The sequence below is a fragment of the Gadus morhua genome, chromosome 23 (assembly GCF_902167405.1).
Source record: "Gadus morhua chromosome 23, gadMor3.0, whole genome shotgun sequence".
Taxonomy (NCBI): Eukaryota; Metazoa; Chordata; class Actinopteri; order Gadiformes; family Gadidae; genus Gadus; species Gadus morhua.
In genome coordinates, this window is record NC_044070.1 from 12,936,467 (window position 1) to 12,956,619 (window position 20,153).

Consider the following 20,153-nt stretch of genomic DNA (forward strand, 5'->3'; position numbering starts at 1 on the left):
AACAACAGTGTTACCCCTTATGTTTTTTTTCATGACGACCAATAAAAAACGACAGTGTTACCCCTTATGGTTTTTTCATGACGACTGATAAAAAAATGACAGTGTTACCCCTTATATTTTATTTGACAAAGACAACACTGTTACCCCTTATGTTTTTTTTCATGACGACCAATAAAAAACAACAGTGTTACCCCTTATGTTTATACTTCTTTGCATGCTGCAGCCAGAAAAGGACCCTTTTTTTTATTGCTAGATAGCACAGTTGGATTCTCAGCAAGCTGAAATAAATTGTCATAATACACACTGAATTATTTCCGAATCGAACACATCTATAATTTAATAATTTCTATAACGCTCATATTCTGTAGTGTATGGTGTTCTCTATAGTTCCACAGGGTGGCGTAGTAGAGCCTCTTTCTACCTTAAAATTAATCGGCGATTCTTTGATTATGTCTAACTAGGTTGCATTTGGAATAACTGCCTGCTTTATATTTATTATTGCAAAGGCGATTTTTTTTAACTTATTGCCTCCAGTAGCTTTATTTTACAGTTGGGGGAATATTTAAATATTATTGTTATACATTATTTCCAGGCCTTATCTTAACGTAAACTATGCAACCATGGTAAAAAAAAAAGATGGTTTCAATGAACACAATGGTTATCTAGTGTTAGTTTAAACAAAATTAGGAGTAAATGACTGTAAGTAGACAACAACTTAAAACAAACATTGTTTATTCTGCGAATAGTGTATACACTATTACAATATAACAATTAAACAAGTAACAATCATATTTTTGAGACAACCATAATAACAGTAAAATAGTAATAACTAGAAAATGCATTTCCTGCAGAAAAATACAGTTAGTTCAAAAGTCTAAATGATGTAAACATGCAAACCATTTAAGAAATGTAAATAGTTGGAAACAAATAAAGTGCAGCAGAATGAAAAGCGCAAAGCATTGCAAAAAATGCTGAAATGTCGGTGTGTGATTAAAAGTAGCCCAATAGAGCGGGAAAAATCGCCCAATCTGGCAAAACTGCCGGAACGTCCTCCAAAAGTCGCCCAATCCGGCGAGAAAAACCGCCCAATCTTGCAACACTGCTAAACGTCTGCACGATCCAGCGTCAACGTAAATCATTGAGACCAACTGAAATCTATTGAGTTACGATGTCTTAAAAAGTAGGTGTGTCAGAATGGGCAGACATCTTCAATGAAAACAGCTGAAAACAAAGCCGGTAGGAAACTAAAACTGATTCCGAAGAAATTTTAAATTATAGCGAAATTCCCTTTAGATATTATTGATAATGCAAGTTAGTTACGTCTTAAACAGATGAAGTACCAGAGTAGGGAGGCCTCCCATGTTAAAAAAAGACAGTATTTTAAAAGTAGATTATCTTAGAAAGTATAAAATACTTATAAAATCTGAAAAATAAGCTACTCTGAAAGTTTAAAACTTAAAACTCTAGGTGAAAAATTGAGGAAGGAGATAGGTCCCAAAGTTTGTGGAGAATAATAAAGAGGAAAGAAAGAAAGAATAAAACTTATGAAGAACAATAGTTGAGCGCTGCATGCAGCACTCACCTATGACAGTATGATGATAATGTTGGCTAGACGTTGCAAAGAATCAATGTCCAATCATGATCAAAAGACTAAAATATGAAATAAAGAGGAGGTAAAAGAAAGGTTAAACAGAATTAAAGGCAATAGAGTAGTGATGAGGTTTAAGATTTGATTTAAAAAAAGATACAGAGGGGGACAATTTAAGAAGATCGTAAAGGTCTAGGATGCTTACGTAGTGGAAGTAAATCAGTTAAATATTTTTGACCCTAAACCATGTAGAGATCAACAAAAATTGCTGATTAAAATCAATTCTCTGACATTCAGGGAGCCAATGTAGTGATTTAAGGCGAGACACGGCAGGTGAATAGGATTTTTTTTTTAACTTACAGATATCTTTATGAAACTTTACCGGTTGATTAACCACATGATTACAAGAAGAAAATGCATTGGAAGTTTTCTGTAAATGTATGTTAAGATATGCTAATTAGGCTATATCTAATAAAATATGCGCAAATGTGTATATATTTTGATACGAAGAATCGGACCATTGGAAAAAGCCAGGCTTAAAATTATTTTTTCATGTTGTTTCTATATTAAATAGAAAAATATTTACAAAGGGGATTATAGATATCTCCTTTCGTTATCCAGTTAATCTGAAAATACTGCCAATGCCTTAAAAAATGTATTGCTTTATTTATGTATAAAATGTCATGTAAATCAGGCCAAGAATGATATATCAAATCCCACGGTAACAATCTTCATATAGTAGCTGAGAATAAGATTCTAAAGTTTGGTGCATGTAGGTGCTACAGAAGTGGAGATTCCTTGCTTGGCGTGCGAGGAAAAACTCATTTTGAGAAAACGGCCTTTAAAGATTCTTATGGCAAAAGCTAACCAGGAAGCTTGAGAGCATACCACGTGATACATTGGAACCAATCGTCTTGTCGGAAATCGAGTACAGCCAATCAGATATCAGTTTTATGTTGTGCAGCAGATCGAGTGCTTTCCAACGATACCACGGAACACATATGACAGAGACCGGTTGTAATATGTGTAAAATTGTAATATTCTGTAAAATTCAGAGGCGGAAGTTGACAAACTATAACAAAACAATCACCTAAATGTTTTGTTTTGACTTTTTTTTTTCTTTTGTGTGAAACATTACATGTTAGTGGTGCAAAATAGCCCAAAATATCAAAATTGACCAGTGACTGAAAAATCGATGATTTTGCCTGCAGTGTCTCGCCTTAAGAATTGTTGTATTACGTTCAAATTTTGGGGTATTTGTTAGAACTCTAACAACAACAACTCTCAGCATTCTGAACGATTCTTTTTTACAAAATAAACCTGAGAATGGTTGGAGAAAATGCCAGATAAATGGATTTTCCCCCATCCCTAACAAACAATATGAGTAGCCCTGCACTGAGAGGCATCAGGGCTCGCTCTGGACACAGAGATGACAATATTGTTGCTTAAGGTGACTTTAAGAAAGCAGACTTCTTTCAGGGCTATCTCCAATTTGTCGATGGTGTCGCAGCCCTCGTCCATTGCCTCCTTCAGCAGGTTCCTGACATGGTCATCTGTCAGCTCCAAGAACTGGTCAGACTCCCTGACAAACACCTTCCCATTCAGAACCCGTTTTAAGGCCGCCTTGCCGTACTTCATATCGCAGAGCCCACAGTCCACGTACTGGCTAGGGGGGAGGTCCTCCAGCAGGTGGTCCCGTGGGCAGGAGAACTTTTCCTTCAGACGGACGCCGAGGATCTCCATGGTGACGGTCCTCAGGGGGGGTTGCGGATCGTAAGGTGGAAAAGGGGTGCTCGTCTTGGTGGACTGGATGTTAGAGGGGACATTCACATTAGTGGGGAACCGTCAGGCTCGGAGAGAGACCTGCTTCACAAAAATCATGGACGGCAAAACCAACTCTGAAGCCGCAAAATAATTGCGGAAAAGTTGGACTATTGACGTAAGTGGTCCTATTAGGACCGATGGAGGACACGAATCCTCTACCTATCAGCCAATGGTCAAAGGTCCAAATTTTGAGTTGAAGCCGAGTTAATGTTGCAGGCTGCGTATGATGCAGTCAATCACCTAGAAAATCATACCCATCTGCATGCAAAATATCTCCAGAATGAGGAACGTTCCATTGTTCAAAGCAAGGGATGTATTCTGAGAAGACTGCTGTACCTTTCTTTGTCCATAGTTCTTCTTATTGGGCAGCATCTCGTCCGAGGTGGCCAATGGTACGCCGAAGTGCGGGTTACCTGTGAACAGCCGATCGTCCAGAACCTTGAACCTGGAGGAGTCTGTGAAGAGTACACTATCCGACCAGCCCCGTTTCAGTCTCTCCAGGACAACAAGACTCCTAAAAGACACAACATTAGCATCTGTTATCACCACACCCCCAATGATAAAACACACACACACTAAATTCCCACTATGGTCTGGTAGTCTGGTAGATGGCTTTCTATAGAGCCATCGTTTTGTCTATATTCCTACACAACAGGTGAATTACATAGTAGGAGAAGGCAGGGCTCCAGTGTGAAGGTTCCGCAGACAACTGACTTTAAGGAGTGGAAACTGACCCTTTTTTTTTGCAGTTTCTAGACCAATCAAAAGAATAGCCTTTCTTGACCACAAAAGGCGGAAATACATTGTGGTGTCATAAAACTATAATCCCTGCATATTCTCAATGTTTGTCATGTTCATTTTCTTATCAAGTTTACATTTTGTAAGCCAGTGTTGTGCTATGCGGCAGGTATGCATGTTTACTTGTTTTTTTCCATGTTGATGAATTCTTGTCGTAGTCCAGTGTTGAAGACCATGACAACCAAGGTCTGGTCTTTGATCCTCATGTTGGTTCTGAAGAACTGGCACTTCTTATTCTGGATGAGCTCTGAGACCTGTTGAAGGTAGCCTTGCAGAGAAATCTGCCCCTTTCTGGTTGAGCCTAATAATACAATAAATAAATACAAACAATAATAAAAATAAATAATTAAATTCATCACAATTTATTGCAAGAACTCAAAAGGTCTTGTATGGTTTTGATTTACGTTATGCTTTGTTACATTGAAGATACTCATAACAGAATATCTAACAAGAAATTAAAACAGTGATTGTGTTTACATGCACCTCTCGATCTGATACTTTTTTTTTTTAAGATGATCGTTGCGACTGCGAGACTTTCTCCCATCAAGGATTTTCAAGATGATTAGATCTTGGAAACATAAAAGGCTTCTACTAGACAGTCTGAAAGCATGTCGATTGTGTAATGGGTGTAACTTGATTATCTGGCCAAACTTATTCAGACCTAAATTTGGGTTACGCTGTTTGCGTAACATGACATCGGATGAAGTCTGACTGTACAGTCAGACTTTGGTTTTTTACATGGCTGTTTCTAGTGTTCATGTAGCACCTACAAGAAGGGTTGGTCTGGGGCAAACCTTGGGTCGGTAAACCTCTGGCTCCTGACCCTCGTGAAGGTCCCGCTCTCTTGGCTGAGTTTGGGATTTGAGGACTAAGAGGTGGAGATGGGGATGCGGGGTCCAGCGGGTTGAAGTCAATTTCAGTGAGCCGGGGGAAGGTCTTCTTCACCTCAAGGTTCTCCCGCAGCAGAGAGATAAACACTTTGCATGCACTCTTTCCTTTTTTCTGAACCAGATCCAACAGAGCCTCCAACTTGTTCTCCTTGGCTTCCTAATATACACAAACACACACACACACACACAAATACACAGTATACAAACAAATATGCATACATAAAATCAAATAAAAACAGTATAACAATATATACACACAAATAACCCATACACGCAAAAATATAATGTATATACCGGTATATACATAGACACTGTATATATATACATAGACACTTAACCGTTGCTATAACACGCTCATTGGGGTGTATATAGTAGCTAAATATTAACTAACTGCCAAAAAGAACACGTGCATACAGCTGGTAGGTTCCAAAAATAGACATACGTTTGCATAGATCAATTAAATATTTGAATCGCCTGACAGCCCTAATATATATTGTGGCGATCATTGCCGTGGTCGCCTTGACCGGGTGCTACAAAGGATCCTGGGAGGGTCGGGGGAAGAGACACTGCCGCCAAGGCAGTCGTGGTTGCGAATAATATGATTCGTGTTTTGTGTCTTTGTGTGTGTTAAATAAAGGCAACTCTCGGGGTTGTGTGGTGTAGGGAGCACGAGAGTTGCAACCTCCTTTGACCTGGGCTCCGGGCTGGTTCCTCTTTTGCAGTCGCCACAATATGCATATGTAAAGGGTGGACGGAGGTAGAGGGGGGAGAGAGGGATGAAAAGGGAGCTGTACCAAGTTTCTGGTCTCCCTGTCCGGTAGGTCGTATTTCGCATGGAATACATCCAGTATAAATTGATGGTCGTAGAGAATATCAGCAAATTGCATCCGGTTACTCTTGACAAACTTAACATGGTCTGGCTCACAATATGTATTCATCCTGATTTGCTAGGTGACAGGAGCGGTTTCTGAAAAATGAGAAGAGTCAAGTGCACACACAGACACACACAGATTAGTTATTTTAATAAAGGGTTTTCGACATTTTCATGTAATTACTCAGTAATAAACACACATTGCACATAGATAATAAAAAATATATATATATTTTAATAATAATTTCATTATCACGTAAATCTTTTTAGTTTTCTAAATCACGAGGAGGCGATGCCTCCGTTGCCTCTCGGAACCGTCCCTTATTGACATCTGCCATGTTTGGTTCGAACCAAACCAAAAAAATCGCTGGTGCGGATCTTTTCAGCTGGTGTGAATGTAAATCATACGCCTCTTTGGACGTAACAGGCACCCGCTCGGCCGCGCGCATTATGGGAATTATTGTTTGAAGTGTTAACTTCAAGATTGGTAGCACATTGTCGGTCCGTCGGGTTAAAATGAGTCGTAGCTCAACATGGAGCAAAGAGGAGACGGAACGTCTATTGGATATTTGGGTCCGATATCCAATGGACGTTCCGTCTATTGGATAGACGTTCCGTCTCCTCTTTGCTCCACGTTAAGCCACGACTTCAACTGTAGTTGATCTAACAAAACCCAGAAATGTCTTTCCTCTTATTCACACACACACACACACACACACACACACACACACACACACACACACACACACACACACACACACACACACACAGTATCTATATTTGATCGGTCTTTAACGCAATAAGCGCGAAATTTCCGTGTAACGGCCACCATTTTGGGCCGTCGATATAAATTAACTGGCGATCAAAATGTTTGGCAGCAAAACATCGACTGGACACAAACTTTGAAACCTAAAATATGCGTCGTATTTAACTTGGCATTGTTCATTAATAGCCAATCACATAATTCTTTGCCTATGCAATTACAGTAAGTGTTTTGTACCATTAATATTGTTGCATAGCACAACTGTTTACCTTTTAAACTGGCGCCATTCTGTTCATACTTTCTCTTTGGCGCTTCTTATGTTCAAATTTAGAGGGCGCATGGTACAGCCAATGGTGTCTGCGGAAGGCAAGAATACAAGTTACGCCCCCTTTTTCTTAAAGGCGTATACACCTCATAGTTCTAATGAATTATAGCTTTCATATCTCAAATATTATAACTACCAAGATTGAAAGACTTTGAAGAATAAGATATGACGTTGTACGGAAGGGGATTAGTTCTCTTCCTGCTAAATTGTCAAAATTATGAAGACAATCTCAGAAGATAAGCTCAGAAGAATACTACATTGGGGGGATAAAACTAATCAAGAGAAATCAATTCTGGAAAAATGAATTTCGACGTGAACCAAGAGTTAGACAATCAAACATAAATAGACAAGTTTTGTAGACCCTTCTATACTTCTCTGAAAATGTGTTCCAGTTCACCACAGCTGAGGACAAAAGAACAGAAGGGTTTATGTGTGAAACGTAGGTTCAGATTAAATCTATTTTTAATGTGACATTTTCTGGTCACAGGTAGGTTTCCTCATTATTAATTGTAACTCACTGTCGAGTTGCACACACACACACACACACACACACACACACACACACACACACACACACACACACACACACACACACTTATTTACTTACCTATTGACAGCCATTATATCAAAAACGAGGGTAAGGCAGCTCCCATATCTGTATCTTGGTTTGGTCCCTCTAAGTGCACGTCAGTGTGGACTCCATACCCCCCCCCCACCCCCCAAACATGAACAAATCTGACTGAACAGACTCAATAAAACCAAGGCAAACATTTTACATGCAAAGACTTTCATTTATTAATAGTCTTCAGTAATTTACAACAGTAAAACACATCGGCCTGCATTCATGATCAACCTCAAAGATTGCATCATAAATATAGACCAATTGGTTACTCAAAAACAACTCCCTTTAGACAACAATCTAAAAAATACCTTGTTCTGTTAAATATGTTGCTTCATTTTGGAAAATAAAATAGGCATTATATGAAATATAACTTGCTTATCAGCTAAACTGTATCGTACCAAATGCAATTATATGCAAATGCACCATTTGCTCTCATATGTCTTATGCATTTCATGCAACAAAAAAAAAATCGATGTTTGATCATACACAAAAAACTTTACAGACTTGGGTATGAAAATAGAAAATATCAAAGCAAGATGTGCACCAATAGTTTATGTACAAATAACTTTCAGTACAAAAACATCTATGTGAATGGCCATGTAACGTTAGACTACCTGATGTACAGAGGTACAGGTACACGGTCGATAACAGGACGATAAGCAGACCGTTCAACGTTCAACTAAAGTCAAAGCTACTCTCATCACATGACTAGTATCAGATCCACCAAGTTCAACACCAAATACGGACACATTATGATGACTCAAGACGTGACAAAGGTTTGCGAGTGATATGGTCATACAAGCTTATTATAATGTGGAAAATCCAGTATTCGCTTTGAATTTAGTGTTAAGCAAGAGAAAATTGATGCCCGATGCATAGTGTATTTTGTTTGGTATGGTATTGAAACTTATCACGTATTGCTAATCCCTTCATATGTATTGCTAATTGAGCTCTACATATGTATCCAAATGACATGGTTCTGCACAGCATGAATATAAAGCATCGTTAGCTTGGTATTCAATATTATTGCCAAAAGAATGCCAAATGATACAAACGGTATATATCTATCCATGAAAGTAAATTGGACTTATAATGTCCATTTTAAATCTGTTAAACTAAAATGTGTACACTGGACCCATTGTATCTTACAAATGAATTCCTCCGCAGAACCAGTAGTGTGTACAAGGCACACAGCGATCAACATAGCTACATCTATCGTATCTTGCATAAAGCACTTTTTCAAAAATGATACCTTCTCATAACTCAATCCTGTCCTTGATGTGGTCAAAGAAAATGCACGGTTAAATATAAACTTTTGTTAACAATTTAAAATATATATTTCGTTTTGTACATTTTAATGATTCTTAACAATAAAATATGTTTTGGCTACACGACGTGATTGCAGAGGGGATATAAACTCAATGTGATATAACCTCACTGTGTGTGTGTGTGTGTGTGTGTGTGTGTGTGTGTGTGTGTGTGTGTGTGTGTGTGTGTGTGTGTGTGTGTGTGTGTGTGTGTGTGTGTGTTTGTGTGTGTGTGTTTGTGTGTGTTTGGTAAAACTGAACAACAGTCAACCAAATTTTATCTGCTACTTCAAGAAATGACCGCGACTAACATAAAGCTAGCAATCATAGGGTTGCAACTTCCCTGACAGCTGTACCAAAATGTACAGCTTTAGAGCGGCCGTTTAAATTGGACTCCGCTCCCCGCACCACAGACCCTCTGCTACGCGGGGCAGTTGTAACAAAAGTTCCCATGCAACAATATTGCTCTTAAGTGAGACGATTCAAAGACCACAGTGTTTCTTGTTCTAACCCACAATCTCTTGGTACATTCTCTATCACACAAGTATAAGAATAAAGAACAGAGGGGGGGAGGGGGGCAGTTATTAATAATACACCCCTAGACTACATTTCCCCAAAATATCTATTTATATCTAAACATCGATAAGAAAATATACATTTCGTCAGCAATGAAAAGTTTGATTCATTTTTTTCTTCATAAATCTTAGACCTCTATGTTATTTACATTTGGTGTAGGTTTAACACTGATTGTAACGCAATACCTCTTTTTTTACCTATTTAATATATATTTTGTTTCATTTAATTAGTCTTTTGTGTGAGAAGCAGAAGCACTTTTACATTCATATTCCTGCACTAATGCTCGCTAGGAGCCCAGTGTGGTGGGGATAAATGTCATGCATCAGGCGAAAAATAAGAAAAGGAGAAAGGAAAAGGAACAGAAGAGAATCTGTGTTAAAAACCGGATGAGATGATAATAAACTTTTTGACGTTGCGACTGTATAGGACGGAGGTCGATGGGGTTTGGTAGGGGTCTGTAGAATAGATACCGCTGGAACCTTGATTTAGCTGTAGAAAATACTCTTGCAGCATCAGGACAGACACGGTTGGCAGGATTATTGTATTAACAGTACTCGTGAGGGGGGTTGGGGCTTTGTCGTTGGGTAAAAAGCTGTTAACGTAAGCTGGAATCAATTTTCACAGTGGTGAAGGCCACGTCGGAGGTCACACTCTCTCCACTCGACTGGGGTCGTACGAGTCTGCCGACAGAACAGAACAGTGTATAAGTAGAGAAACAATGTATTATGCATTGTGATACGAGTAATCCTGCCATGCAATTGCGACGCGGTTGAAATATCTTTGAATGAATAGACAGACAATAGAGAATAGCTGTACTTTCAGATAAAACGTGACAACATTGTCACATCGCACTCCGGATACACTGCCTTCACACAGTATTGCCGTACTTCTGCCTAGAACTGGTATACCGCAACGCAAGCCGGCGAGAGAGACACATTTGTACGGGTGGTCAAGGGCCTCACCTGAGACGGACAGGGCCTCCTTGTCCTCCATGGCGGAGGTCACAGTGCTGAAGCTGAGCGGCAGGGTGATCTCCCTCTTGGGCACGCTGCGCGGTTTGGGCAGCAGCGGCGGCTTCTGGGGTCTGCTGGTTCGCTGCCGAGGCTTGGGCCGCATCGCCTGCTGGTCCGGGCCCGCCGCTCCCCGCTCCCCCGGCTCCGGCCGGGTCCCGCCCGCCCCGGACTCCCTCCCCCTCGGTTCTGCCTCCTCCTCCCCCGTTTGCCGCGGTTCGGCCACCTCTTCGCTCTGCGATTGGACCGCGTCTTTCTTCCCCTCGGCTTCCTCGGCGGCTCCAAGTGCAATCTCGTTTTTCAACTGACCTTCATTGATTTGTAGCTCTACTTCGGCATGCTCTTCTAGTGACTTCTCTTCTACGTTGATTTGGGGCTCTACTTCTGCATGCTCTCCTAGGGATTTCTCTTCAAGTTTTTTCTCTTCTACCTTGATTTGGAGCTCTACTTTGGCATGCTCTTCTAGCGTTTTGTCTTCTACGTTGATTTGTAGCTCTACTTCTACACACTTTTCTAGTGTTTTCTCTTCTATTTTTTTCTGTTCTACGTTGATTTGGAGCTCTATTCCTGCATGCTCTTCTAATGCTTTCTCTTCTAGTATTTTCTCTTCTACATTGATTTGGAGCTCTACTTCTGCATGCTCTTCTAGTATTTTCCCTTCTAAATTGAGTTGGAGCTCTGTTTCTTCATGCTCTTCTAGCGCTTTCTGTTCTACGTTGATTTGGAGCTCTACTTCTGCATGCTCTTCTAGTGTTTTCCCTTCTAGTATTTTCTCTTCTACATTGATTTGAAGCTCTACTTTGGCATGCTCTTCTAGTGGTTTCTCTTCTAGTGTTTTCTCTTCTACGTTGATTTGATCCGCACACTCTTCTAGTCTTTGCTTTTCTATGTCAATGTGCAGCACTACTTCTGTGTGCTCTCCTTTTCTTTGCTCTTTTTCGTTACTTACTACTTCCTTCCCTACTTCTTTGGGATCCATTCTTAAATTGTGTTTTTTGTGTGCTTTTTCAGCTCGACAGACCAGCACCGCATCGTCCTTTGAATTTCTCTCCTCCTCCTCCTCCTTTTGCTGCCCTTCTGTACTGTCCCATCTCAGCACAGCCTTTTCTCCATCTTCTTCTTGGTTCCCGTCTCTTTCCTCCGTCTCTCCCCCGGACTCCGAGCCTTTGAGACTGAGGCGCCTGATCCGCGACACAGAGTCCCGTTCCTTCAGCCGGGCCATTCGCTCGGTGGCCGACCGGCCCGAAGGCGTGGACGACGAGGAGGCAGATGAGCTCAGCTTGTCCTGGAGGGACTCGATGAGCTTGGAGGCTGCTCCGCGGTTCCTCTTTTCCGCACCACACGTTGGCAGCTTCTCAACGGGGGTAGCGGGCAAGGACAGGGTCAGCTTGCTCCGGGGGAACTCTGGGATGTTCCCGCTGACGACGTCAAGCACAGGCATCTGTTGCTGGTCAAAGCTGCCGTTATTCATCAAGCTGCTGTGGACCTCATCGGGCTTTTCCCTCCATCTTCTTTCGGTGGGCTCCGTATCTGATCCCATCTCCTTGCTCTCCGCCGTCTCCTGCTCCAGGACAGTTGGCGAAGGCTCCTTCACTTCCTCACACTGTACTACCACCTGCTTTGTCTCTCCACGTGCGCTGTGTATTCCCATCTCCACTGAGACGCTCTTCGTATCCTCGAAAGAGTTGTGAGGCGGGTCTTCTTCCTCTCCGTCCCCCCCACCCAAGGCCTCGGCAGGCACCGATATGCCCAGGATCCTGGCGGCCCTCTGCGCCATGGACTCGTTCTCGGGGATGCCTTTTGCGCTTTTCACCTCGTAGAGTTTGCTGAGGTCCACGGTGGGCAGAGCATTGGCCTTCTCCTGGATCAGGAGGTTCTCCAGATGCTTGTCGGTCACCGTGGCCGTGTTTTTATATCTCAGCGGCTCGGTGATGACAAACCTCTCCTCAAACACGTCGTCCTCAAAAGAGCGTACTGCCTCCCTGTTCAGCCTGGGGGTGGCCCTGACCCCTTGTCGATCGGCCACTTTCACTTCTAGTTCTATACATTCGGACATTCTTCTCACCCCTTGGCTGTGGCAAGTTTTCTTTGGCTTTTCTGTCCGTCTCCTCGTCAGCCTGTAGCTCTCTACTTGAGTTGTGCTTGGAGATGCTGCTGTTTTGAACCAGTGTCGACCTCCTCTCTTGTGCAGGCTGGCCGAAGTCATGGGGATGGATGGGAGATGGTGATGAGAGGGAGCGTTGGATAGGTTCTCCAGGACCACCTGGCGTCTCTGTGTAAACCGTAAGCCCGACATCCCTCAAAAGGGACTCTTGAGGAACCGGGATGTCCTGTCTGTAGGCCAGTGTTGGGTCGGCCTGAAGGGATAGGGGGGGTTGATGTGGATGGCTGTGGGCTCGGGCGCTCTGAGGCCTGGAAAACGTCCTCCCCGCCTCCCTAAAGTCCCGGTCTGTGGTAGGGCCGCAGGACTCCGATCTAATTCGCCCGCCATTGGGTTTGTTTCCCTGCATGAGTGAAAGACTCATTGGTTCTCGACCAGAATGGGACGGCGGCAATTGAGATTCAGTGGTTCTGAGGCTCTGTGGCGGATGTGACTTTGTGCGCGCTGAAGTGTGATTATGCACGTCATCTAGGCTCACGCTGCACCGCTCCGCATTTGGCCTCTTGCTAATGGTGATTTCCAGCTCCTTGTTGATACATTCCAGCTCCCCTATGGCGTCCCAGGGGCGCCTGTCCACCGGCTTCAGAAGGAATTGACCGAAGGCCACTTGCTCCGCTGCGTCCAGCGGGAGGGAGCCATTCTTTTTCGGGGAGGCTGGCGGCTGGGCACCCTGCTCCTTCTCATCCTTCTGCTCCTTGGATGGGGAGCATGGGGCGGGGTGTGAGGGCGGCGGCGATGGGGGCTGGCTGAGGGTGAGGCTGAGACGGGAAAAGGCGCTGTTGCTAGAAGGGTGGAGGTCCTTCTGGCCTGCCATGGGGTAGCCATAGCAGCTGCTGCCGTCTGTGCCTGCGCTGCTCTCCACGGCTGGGTCTGAGGACGCCCTGCAAGAAGGCTGCCCGTCGGAGGGGGTGCTCTGGGGTTCCACGCTCTTAATGACGGTCGGTGGGGAAGTGGTCTGGGTCTCCTGGTTGCGGTACTGGTTCCCAGGCCAGGAGCCAGCGTAGCACCGCTCTTTGTCTTCGTTGGCCTGGAGGGCCCATGCATCGATGATCTCCTTCCTGAGAGGAGCTCTCTTGTAGTTCCTCAGAGAGGACGGGCTGCTGGTGTGGTACTGGGAGTGGTGGGACCTGATGGGCGTCTCGTTCACAGACTGACTGCGCATGTTCTGGTTCTCTGAGTGGCGCACGGTGACGCTGTCCGTGTTGGTGATGGTCAGCCGCGGGATGGTCTCGTTGTTGTTCTGGTCCGCCGCCGTGTCTTTGTTTATGTTAGCCGTAGAGTGAATGGGGACGGACACCAGGCAGAAGATGGTCTCGCTCACCCTCCTCTTACTGTTCCTGTTGCCGTCCGGCCCCGAGTCCGGGACAATCTTCTTGACCTGGGTGATGGTTTCCGTGAAGGCGTGCTCCGAGCTGGAGCCCTGGCGGGATGAGCAGGCTGTCAGAGCCGAGACCTGGAAGACCGAGGAGGGCGAGGGGGGCGGACGATGACTTTTGGGGTATCGGTTGTTGCAGTTTTGGTCTGTTGCTGGGAAGTTGTCGACGGTTTCTTTGTGCAAATCGCTGTGCCACCGGTTGTTGTCATTGTCCAACTTGTGAGAAGACGCCTGGTGGGAGCTCTGTTTGGGCTTGGCGGCAACGAAGGGCCCGAGCGGCGGGGGCAGGAAGGCACTGTCGTCGGGGCCCGTCTCCGGTGCCGTGACACCGGGGAGTTCGTTGCGTATGTGGCGGATCTTGTCCGCGTCCGTCAGGGAGTTGCCGCCCAGGGCTGAGGAGATGTGACGGACGCGGGGGTCGTCGAAGGGGATGTACTGGACCCCGCCGCCGGGGAGCTGTTGGCTGGTGTAGACGGGGTACAGCTGCCTCTGGATGGGGGTGCTCCGCTCCCTCTGGGGGTCGGGCCAGGAGCACGCCGGGTGCACGCCGAACCAGTGGGAGCCGTCCGGGGCCATCTGCATCTGCTGGTACATGTCGCCTCTGTACCTGGGAATCAAGACGACACAGTGTGGGTCTCACAAGCATGTAAACGACAGAGAACACGTGACAGACAGATCCTGCCTCAGGGGTTCATATAGGAAGACTGTGTGCTCCCCATCAGGAAACATAGATGCCACAGCCTCCACTAACTTCTGATTGTATTTGTAGTGTACGTAGCGCTAATACAACTAATACACTAGGTAATTGCAGCTTAAAAGATTTTGTTATCAATATCACTACGATATTCTGAAGCTAACCACTACAGTTTTATGTGCCACTTCCTCCACTTCAGTGTAAGAAAGGATAAGATAATCTTATTCAAATTCTACGAAAAATCAACTAAGCATTCCACTCCATATGCATCATTAAAGTGTTACAGCAGAAATGGAAATCAGAGACAGTGGCGGGGTTAGACGGATATCCATCTCCCGACCCAATTCAACTAAAGCAAAGGAAGGAGAGGGGGCAACAGAGTGAGTGAATCTGTTGGAAACAAGTCCACCATAAAGCTATGAAACAATCAAAAGCTACAACCATATCCTCCAAACAACAAAGCACCTTATTATGTTCGTTTGAGTTAAAATATGCAAGCGAAAATCACCCTTACACAATCCTACCAACAGCCCTCATAACCATGAGGTTATGAGTCAACACTGTCAGTTTTAGTACAGTTTTAAAGGCGATTGCCAAAACAATGTCAGATGTGTTGGGATGCACAATGACCTTTAAACACCTGCTCAGTCCAATCCAGCACCAAATACTATTTGTTGGGCTGTATGCATCTTGTTATGTCCTCTTAGGTTGGATATAACTAACAGCTAAGAACAGTTAGGCTTATAGCAGTCTGCTGCCATTGTAGCGTTCCATGACATCTGTAACACGTAAACAGCATCGTTTTCATTGTGGCTATTCCTCACGTGTACTATTCAGTACACTCACACTCACAGGGGTCTAAAGATTGTCTAATGATCCGTTAAACGTTTAATTCAGGCTAGTTAAGGTCAATTTAACATAATAAAAAAAGTCATCATAAGTACCATAAGTCAGATCATGTTATCAAAAGATCAGTAAATACAAAAATACACTATATTTTATATCCTAAATAAATAACGTAAATCATGGCACAAATAGCAAATGACGACATATTACTAAGAAAAGACGCTACTGGGAAAGCCACAAACAATAAAGAATGCACAAAATGAAAGCGCAGTTACCTATAGTCCACAATGATCTCCCCATAGCCTCGCCGACCTCCTCTCATCACGGGGGCTCTCTTGTACGACGGGGGAGGGATGTATCCTGGGGGGCCAGAATCCTGTGCAAAATAGTCGAGCTGTGGGTCCCCGGCCCTGGACAGGGGCAGCGGGGTGCGGTCTCTGCCGTGGGACATCACCGAGTCCCGGCCCGACAGCACCTCGCAGCTCCCCCGGATCTGCTGGTGCACCTCGTAGGAGGGCGGCCGGGGGGGCCGTGTGAAGCGGGCCTTCGGGGTCATGGACAGCTGGTTGGCGCTCGCCGGCCGGCCGTTCTCCGGCCAGCGGGCGGGAGCCCTGTGGAAGTCGTGGGGCGAGGGCGGGTGGCCGTTGAGCCTCCGGTGCGGCTCCAGGCCGGCGGAGGCCACGTCCACGTACTGCGGGCCGTCGGGGGGCAGCATGCGGGGCAGCGACTGGGACTTGGCTTTGGTCCTGGGGTGCGCCCCCAGGCCGTCGGGGGTCCTGGCGTGGAGCCGCTGCTGCTCGTGCGCCCACCGCTCCGCCTCGCTCTCCGAGAGCTGGCGCCCGAACCCCACGGCCGGGCGCCACTCGTCGGTCCCCAGGCTCTGGCACTTCCTCTCGTTGGCCAGCCGCCAGCGGTGCAGCGCCGCCTCCCTCTCGCGGGCGCGGGCCTGGGCCTGGGCCGCCCAGCGCTGCCGCTCCTGGGCCGCCCGCTGCCGCTCGTCGCTGGCCGCCTCCTGGCCCCGGGGCTGCTGCGGCGCCTCGGCCCTGCAGTAGCCGGCCGGCGCCCCCCCTCCGTGGTGCTCTCTGAAGTCGGCGTAGTCCATCAGCACGGTGAAGTCTTGGCCTCTCCGCCGCCAGTAGGCCACGTCTTTAGACTGGGGTTGTGCCCCTTTGGGCCCCTCGCAGAACCTGAGGGGAAACGGGCAGGAGGGGAAGTTAGGATCAACGGCGGAATGATTACAATAGTGATGGTTTCATACCATTTGGGTGTCATGTAGAAGGAGAGTTATTTGGTAGTCTATGTTTTAGAACCATTCCCAAATATGTAAAACACAATCAATTAATAACACATGAGTCGAGTAGTATAAAAAGGTAGTTAGCTACTAGAGTTAATATGCAAGAGAAAAATGTATTTGACATATATTAATTACATGCATAAAATATGCAAAAACACAAAACTAAAACCAACACAGGCACAGGCAGTCCCGAATTGGAGCAAACGACCATGCAACAATCCCACCTCTAGATGGCGCCAAACGACCGCGCTTGCAATAGGAAGAGCCATACTCGTCTCTGGGGCAGGATGAAAACATTACACAAGGATACACCGTGGCTGTTCGTCCTCGATGTCCTTCAAGACAACGTCAACATCAACGAGGTGATTTTCAATCCCGTCAGCTTGATGTGCGACGCTTCCTTGGCTCACTGCAACCGCGGCAGTGTCTGTGAGGGACACTAAGGACGGAGAGCACATAGCTCGTCCGGGCTCAGCCTTGCTCTAGATTTAGCTGTTTATTCCAGCCTATTTGCACGCTGCCTGGGTGACTGACTGACTGACTGACTGACTGACTGGCGGACTGACAGGCTAAACAAGATGCATGCACATGCGTACGCCTGCGGCCGGCAAGTCTGCCCAGAGTCCTTGACATTTCCATCCATGATCATGATTGGTCAGAGCTGTGTGCTGGGGGTGGGGGGGGGTGGGAGACGGCGGTGGTGGTGTTTGGGGCTGGGGGGGTGGGGGTGGAAGTTAGCCATGCCAGTCTGTGACGTCCTATGCAGAGGGAAGGGGGTAGGGGGAGGAGCTTCTCAACGAGGGTGAGTTGCCATCATTAGCCTAATTAAGTCTTAGTCCCGGCGCCGAGAGGGACTGCTGAGATCGGCCTGCTCCTTATCTTAAACTTAAAGCTGCCGGGCAAAGTGGATTTGGACGAGTTGGGGGGAGAGAAAGAGGGATCAACAAACAACAGATAGAAATTGAACATATGTCTGAGCAAATTCCCACATTCCCAGAGGAGCGCACTGATAGCGCTCGCGGAGCAGGGACGCAAGTGTGCGGATTAGCCGGTCTCCCGGCGAAGGAAACGGGAAAAATCGTTTTCTTTTTTTTTTGACATTACTCAAGGTCATATGACTATTTTCGGATGCTCTGTCACTGGCTGTCGGCAGAGGAAGATTAGGGCAGAATAAATTGAAAACCCGCCCAAACAAACTGTAAATAAATAGGGGGGAAATCTGACAGGCCTGGCTAATTGCATGGACAACGGAACAGCTGTATTGACTGATATCTCAGCAACAGAACGCACACCATCAGTGCTGGCGTAAGTAGAAAAACAACCTAAACACAGAGGGGGAAAACTGGGAAAGCAATATCATATTTCAACACTCCTTTCCCAGGAGGCCTTCAATTGCATAAATACTGACAGAACTATATATATATAGCCTCATACCCAGTTAAATAAGGTCTATGTGAAGCCTCCATTATTGATGGGCAATGCATTATATAAGGTATTGCCTCCTTGGGAACATGTGACCCAACTGCAAACCTCTGGCTAAACGCCAGTGTTTGTGTGTTTGTGTAACGCAAGACAGAGGTTTGCCCAATAGCAGCTTCTAGGTCCCTGAATGGCAAAATATCCATAGCTACAGTATATACATACACCACATGTACCTCCAAGCCATTGCCTGACTTTATAGGGTGTAGGGGTTGGTAGTCAACACCATGAGGGATGACATGAGAGCAGGAGGCAGAGGAGGGAGAGTGACCTAAGAAAGCTAGTCAGGGCAGTACTGCTGACTAACAAGAGTCCAATGACGGTCGGCTCACAGGGCGGGGCTGAAAGGTCTTGGGCTAAAGATCCACTAAAACCGTCCTCAAAGATAACAGTGTTACAATTCATTTTAATACAAACCATTTGAACCATGTAGAATCAGGCAGTGAGTCTGACTCTGTTCCTCTCGCCACGGTTGCACTTAACAGACTTTTTTATCCGAACCTTTCTCTCTCTCATCACACTTTTATGGGGCGGATAATTCCGGGTGCGGTGGGCCTCATCTTACCCGCTGTCTGACGTCAGGGACTCAGAGCGGGAGTCCCCGTGACCCTGGACCTCCCCGTCGTGTCTCAGCGGGCCCTTGTCCCTGGGGTGCTCCATGTTGTTGTTGTTGGGACAGCCGATGCGGCCCACCGGCGGCTGTTGGAAATCGCCGCCGCCGCCGCCGCCCATCCAGCCGCCGCCCCTTCCGGCCGGCCCCGCCTCTCTCTCGTAGCCGTTCACCGTCCACTGGGACCCGGCGGCTCGGCCCTCTGGCACCTGGGCGTGCTTGCCGTAGGACGGGGGTAAGGGGGAGGGAGTGGGGCGGCTGGAGGGAGCCTGGCCCGGGGTAGGGGTAGGGGCCGGGGTAGGGGCCGGGGTGGGGGCCGAGGACGAGGAGGAGTGCTGGGGCAGCTTGTATCCATGAGAGATGAGGAGGTCGTCCACGCTGTACATGGTGGCATCGGCTACAGCCGCCGTTTCCTCTCCCTCGCCGTTATCGCTTGGTCTGGACGGGAGACGGGAGGCGGACCGGGGCGTTCCAGAGGGATCCGCTGCTCTCCTACGCCCAGCGGCCAGATTCCCCACACCGCTGCGCAGCTGAGGCCATCACTGGGGAACGCGACGGAGAGTGACGTACGGACGGTGGTAGAGGGAGAAGTGGGGAGAGGGGGAGAGAGAGAGAGAGAGAAAGACTTCATTAAAGACGTTTCCCAGTCTGACTTTAGACGTGGCCGGTTATGGTCCAGAGATCCGCAGAGGAATGGATAATCATGAAGCCACAAAGCACAACACAAACAGAACAACACAAACGGCTCCCCCGACCCCCCTCCTCCCCTCCCTCCCACCCTCCCTCCCTCCCTCCCTCCCTCCCTCCCACCCACAACAGCATACACCCGCCCACCCCTCTATTTGTGAGCCACAGCAGTAAAGCAGGGCGACAGACCGCCTCCTCTCACTGCCTATCCTATCCTCTCTCTCTCTCTCTCTCTCTCTCCCTCTCTCCCCGTTCTCTCTCTACCCTGCCTTTTCCAGTCCTCCTAGCAACAGCGTCCGTCTCTTCCCAAGCGCCGGCACAGAAAGCCATCGCGCCTTGAGCTAGCAGGGGGAGGGGGGGGCACTAACGCAAGCCCCAGTTTTTTGCGATGGGCACACAACGACGCTACGGCGGTACACATCAATGGAGTCTG

At 46.7% G+C, this 20,153-nt stretch overlaps 2 protein-coding genes across 3 annotated transcripts in view; both read right to left on the reverse strand.

The window, feature by feature from the left end:
- Positions 1-715: 715 nt before the first annotated feature.
- Positions 716-7,105, reverse strand: LOC115537072 (uncharacterized). Of its 2 annotated transcripts, none has more exons than XM_030348695.1 (6): positions 7,004-7,105; positions 5,895-6,067; positions 4,981-5,257; positions 4,334-4,511; positions 3,749-3,926; positions 716-3,394 (listed from the first exon to the last, which is right to left on the reverse strand). In XM_030348695.1, exons 2-6 carry the CDS (start codon positions 6,036-6,038, stop codon positions 2,957-2,959), a joined length of 1,215 nt encoding a protein of 404 aa, XP_030204555.1. In that variant the 5' UTR covers positions 6,039-6,067; positions 7,004-7,105; the 3' UTR covers positions 716-2,956. The 2 variants fall into 2 exon arrangements, with proteins under 2 accessions (XP_030204555.1, XP_030204556.1); XM_030348696.1 differs by having other exon boundaries at positions 5,005-5,257; positions 7,004-7,104.
- Positions 7,106-7,829: 724 nt separating this feature from the next.
- Positions 7,830-20,153, reverse strand: part of jcada (junctional cadherin 5 associated a) — a 30,818-nt gene continuing 18,494 nt past the window's right edge. Inside the window, 5 exon segments of the mRNA XM_030348694.1 lie at positions 7,830-10,244; positions 10,527-12,577; positions 12,579-14,717; positions 15,926-16,837; positions 18,989-19,575. Coding sequence (XP_030204554.1) covers positions 10,210-10,244; positions 10,527-12,577; positions 12,579-14,717; positions 15,926-16,837; positions 18,989-19,419 — 5,568 coding nt within the window. The 5' untranslated portion in view covers positions 19,420-19,575 and the 3' untranslated portion in view covers positions 7,830-10,209.

Excerpts from the sequence above, each read along its gene's own strand:
- LOC115537072 (XM_030348695.1), bottom strand. The coding sequence starts at position 6,038 with ATGAATACATATTGTGAGCCAGACCATGTTAAGTTTGTCAAGAGTAAC. Across the intron at positions 5,258-5,894 it reads ACAGGGAGACCAGAAACTTG|GAAGCCAAGGAGAACAAGTT; the intron begins GTACAGCTCCCT and ends TGTGTATATTAG. Across the intron at positions 3,395-3,748 it reads AGAACTATGGACAAAGAAAG|TCCACCAAGACGAGCACCCC; the intron begins GTACAGCAGTCT and ends TCTAACATCCAG.